We start from the raw sequence: 3,011 nt of genomic DNA, 5'->3' as shown, positions 1-3,011 counted from the left end.
GTTTAAAGTGTCTGAGCTGGAGTCACTGGAATTTTCTATGGGTTGACAGAGTAGAATAGAAGCACCCCTCCCCCACCTGTTGCTGCACACCGACAGCATGCTGCGTGACAAATTAAGCTGTTATGAAATATTTGCCACCACTAAAGACACCAGCAGTTAGTGTAGAAGCTAAAAGTTATTATAAACTTTTATTAAAATTCCAGAAGATAAGCTTGCATAATGTGTAAAGCATCAGACAGCAGGTTAGCTTAGCCTGACTAATCAACCAGCAAATTGCTTATGCTTCTGTTGCTCTATAACAGGTGTGCATTTCTACAAATATTGCTGAGCCGCACTATTTTTACTTATTCACATAATCTCTATGTGGCTTTTGTTTCCTTTATCATGGAAAAAAAAACACACCAGAGGGCATCTTGAGTAGAAATTTTTATTCTTTATGGCTTGTTTGAAAGGATTGTAAAGAACAATCTTACTGGAAAATGTAAAATAAAAAGAATTTCCAATGAACCCAGTCAAAATCCACTGGTAATATGATGAAAAGAACGACGACACTTTGTGGATCTGCAGCAAACAACTGCAAGTTAAATGACGTCAGTGTCACAACTACAATCACAATAAATTTAAACAAAAAGGAAAAAAAAGTTGTTTTTTTTTAACTTAGTACCTCTTATAAATACCTACATATAAATATTGAAAAATGCACGTGATGACATCTGAATGTGCTGTACATGGAACAACAGTCCAACCAACTCAGTACAGAAACAGAAATAAAAAACACTGGTGTTTGTGCTCAGTGTCAGCGACCTCAACGATACACACAGCTCCTCGATACTGTTTATGATTATCTACATCGAATCGAAGTCGGCTCGGTTACAAAAGGGGCTCTGCGTCCTTAAACTTGGCTTAGAGTGGAGAGGCACAGGCAAAAAAATCTGGAGATTCTCTTTGTTTTGTATTTATTTATTAAGGCCTCTTGAAATCAAATATCGGGATGTAAAAAAAAAAAAAAAAGAAAAAGCTGTGCAGTCGCTTCTCTGAGCTGAAATCTCTCCTGGTTTTCCTGCGCTGTGGAAGTCTGTTGGTGAGGCAGAGCTCTGCTGCGTTTCTCTATCGCCACTTTCAAAAAAAAAAAAAAAAAATTAAATAAAAGAACTAACATGAACGTCCCTCAGCATCTTCAAAATGTCCGCCGTGTCCAGCCAAGACACTCTGGGCTCCAAGGAAAAACAAAACAAAAAAAAAACTAAACATCAATATCTAGCAAGGACCTGCGTGACCTCTGCTGATTGAGCTACGAAACGACGCCAACATGGATAATAATGGCAAACAAATAATGACAAAGACATTAATAATACAACAATAATAGAGAACAATAAAATAATATTAATTATAATAATAATAATGATGATGATAAAAAATGAAGTGTCATGTTCTGGAAGCCCTGGGAAGCGACCACATACTGTATGCTGGTTCGGCTTCCCCTCCTGAACTCCCAGCAGTCCTCTCTCCCCTTGTACCAATGAGCAAGCAGCCCGTCTTAGTCGTATAGTGCAATAATCCCGACATCGTTTTTCCTTATACCTGCTGCTGACGACAGCGGTGGTACCCTATAGGGGTCTGCTCTTCTGTCCTCTTCCACTGCCTGTCCCCCTGCCATCCCCCGTCGACTCCTCCGACTTCACTGCATCCTCTCTGGCTGGATGTGCTGCTGCGGGGCGTAGTGCAGGAAGGTCGGGGCCTGGGCGGTGGCGGAGGGCAAGGTGGGGTGCACGGTGGCTGTTGCCGTGGTGGCGGCGGCGGCGGACGGGCCAGCGGACGCTGTGGGGCTGGTGGTGTAGCCGTAGCCCAGGAAGCCGGCCGGGGAGGCGGCGTAGGGGTACTGCTGGTCGAAGGCGGCGTGGGCGTACTGAGCGTAGGCCGAGCTGTAGTCCAGGTAGGGGCTGGTGCCGACCGAGGCAGCCGACACCTGAGTGGGCAGCAGCAGGCTGGGCTGCACAAACGCTTGGGGGTAGATATACGGCTGGGCCAACCTGCACAGACACACGCAGAGAGGGGGGATTAGAGGGGCGGAGAAACCCCCAACCCAGACTGGTTTCTACAGTTTACGTCGCTCTCAGAGGAGGAGACGTGTCAGGAATACAAACCCTCTGAACACCCAGCCTCACACTCAGCTCTGTTACCATCACTAACTTAAGATAGTCATGTGAGGAGCAGGTAGGGCTGGGCGATATGGATTAAAAATAAAAAATTTTAATAACATGAATTAAATCGATTACCTTTGCCCTCTTATTAAAAAAGAAACAACAGGAAGTATTTTCCAACTGAGAATTAGTGCCAGGCTGCAGGAATAACAGTCATATCAGCAGAAAAAAAATTTTTTTTTCAAAAAAACATCAAAAATTGTGCGAAAAAGATTGTTTAAATGAGAAAAGAAAAAGCGTCCAATCAGCTTGGTTTGTGCGTTTCTTGGAAATAGTCATTTGCCTGATTATCTCAAAGAATTGCTACTGATAATAATTTGATTCTGACGTGTTAAAAGATGAAGTTATATCAAAACATAACCTCATCAGGTGTCCAACATTCCTCATTTCAATTTTTAGGACTTTATTGTGGTAATTTAAAAAAATAAAATAAAATTCTTAGCCTGGCTCTAATATTTTGTTGTAGAGTGCACCTGAATTCAATGTCCAAATAAACAGAAGAATCAAAACACGATTACCAAACAAGATCGTCATCCTGCGCATGCTGGCATCACTCTGAACGACGGAAACACAAAGAGCGGATTGGTGGGGAAAAAAAAATATTTATCATTTTCCAAAACTTAAATCTTCAAAAACCAAATGATTAACCGATTAAAAAATAAATAAAAATGTATTGCCCAGCCCTAGAAACACTTAAACAAAGAGGTTAGTATCGAAGGTGACTCAATTCTCTGTGTAAATCAGTGAGTTAAAAAAAACACCAAACCTGTTGGGTCAGACCTCCTGCGCTAGACGAGAGGGAACAAGTAG

General features: G+C 42.1%; 1 protein-coding gene across 2 annotated transcripts in view; it reads right to left on the bottom strand.

The window, feature by feature from the left end:
• Positions 1-408: 408 nt before the first annotated feature.
• The window catches only part of LOC103465080 (RNA-binding protein 38), a 14,263-nt gene continuing 11,660 nt past the window's right edge, over positions 409-3,011 (bottom strand). The window contains exons 4-5 of one of the 2 annotated variants that reach the window (XR_533748.2): positions 1,461-2,030; positions 409-1,116 (exon numbers count right to left, since the gene is read on the bottom strand). Coding sequence is in view for 1 of the 2 variants with exons in the window: in XM_008409631.2 (XP_008407853.1) it covers positions 1,679-2,030 (352 nt within the window). In the remaining variant the exon portion in view is untranslated. Of the gene's footprint in view, positions 2,031-3,011 lie in introns of both variants that reach the window. The other variant, XM_008409631.2, reaches the window with a different exon arrangement.

This window comes from Poecilia reticulata, linkage group LG5 (assembly GCF_000633615.1).
Source record: "Poecilia reticulata strain Guanapo linkage group LG5, Guppy_female_1.0+MT, whole genome shotgun sequence".
NCBI lineage: Eukaryota > Metazoa > Chordata > Actinopteri > Cyprinodontiformes > Poeciliidae > Poecilia > Poecilia reticulata.
The sequence above is the reverse complement of the archived record's forward strand: the minus strand, read 5'-3'. Positions and strand labels throughout refer to the sequence as shown.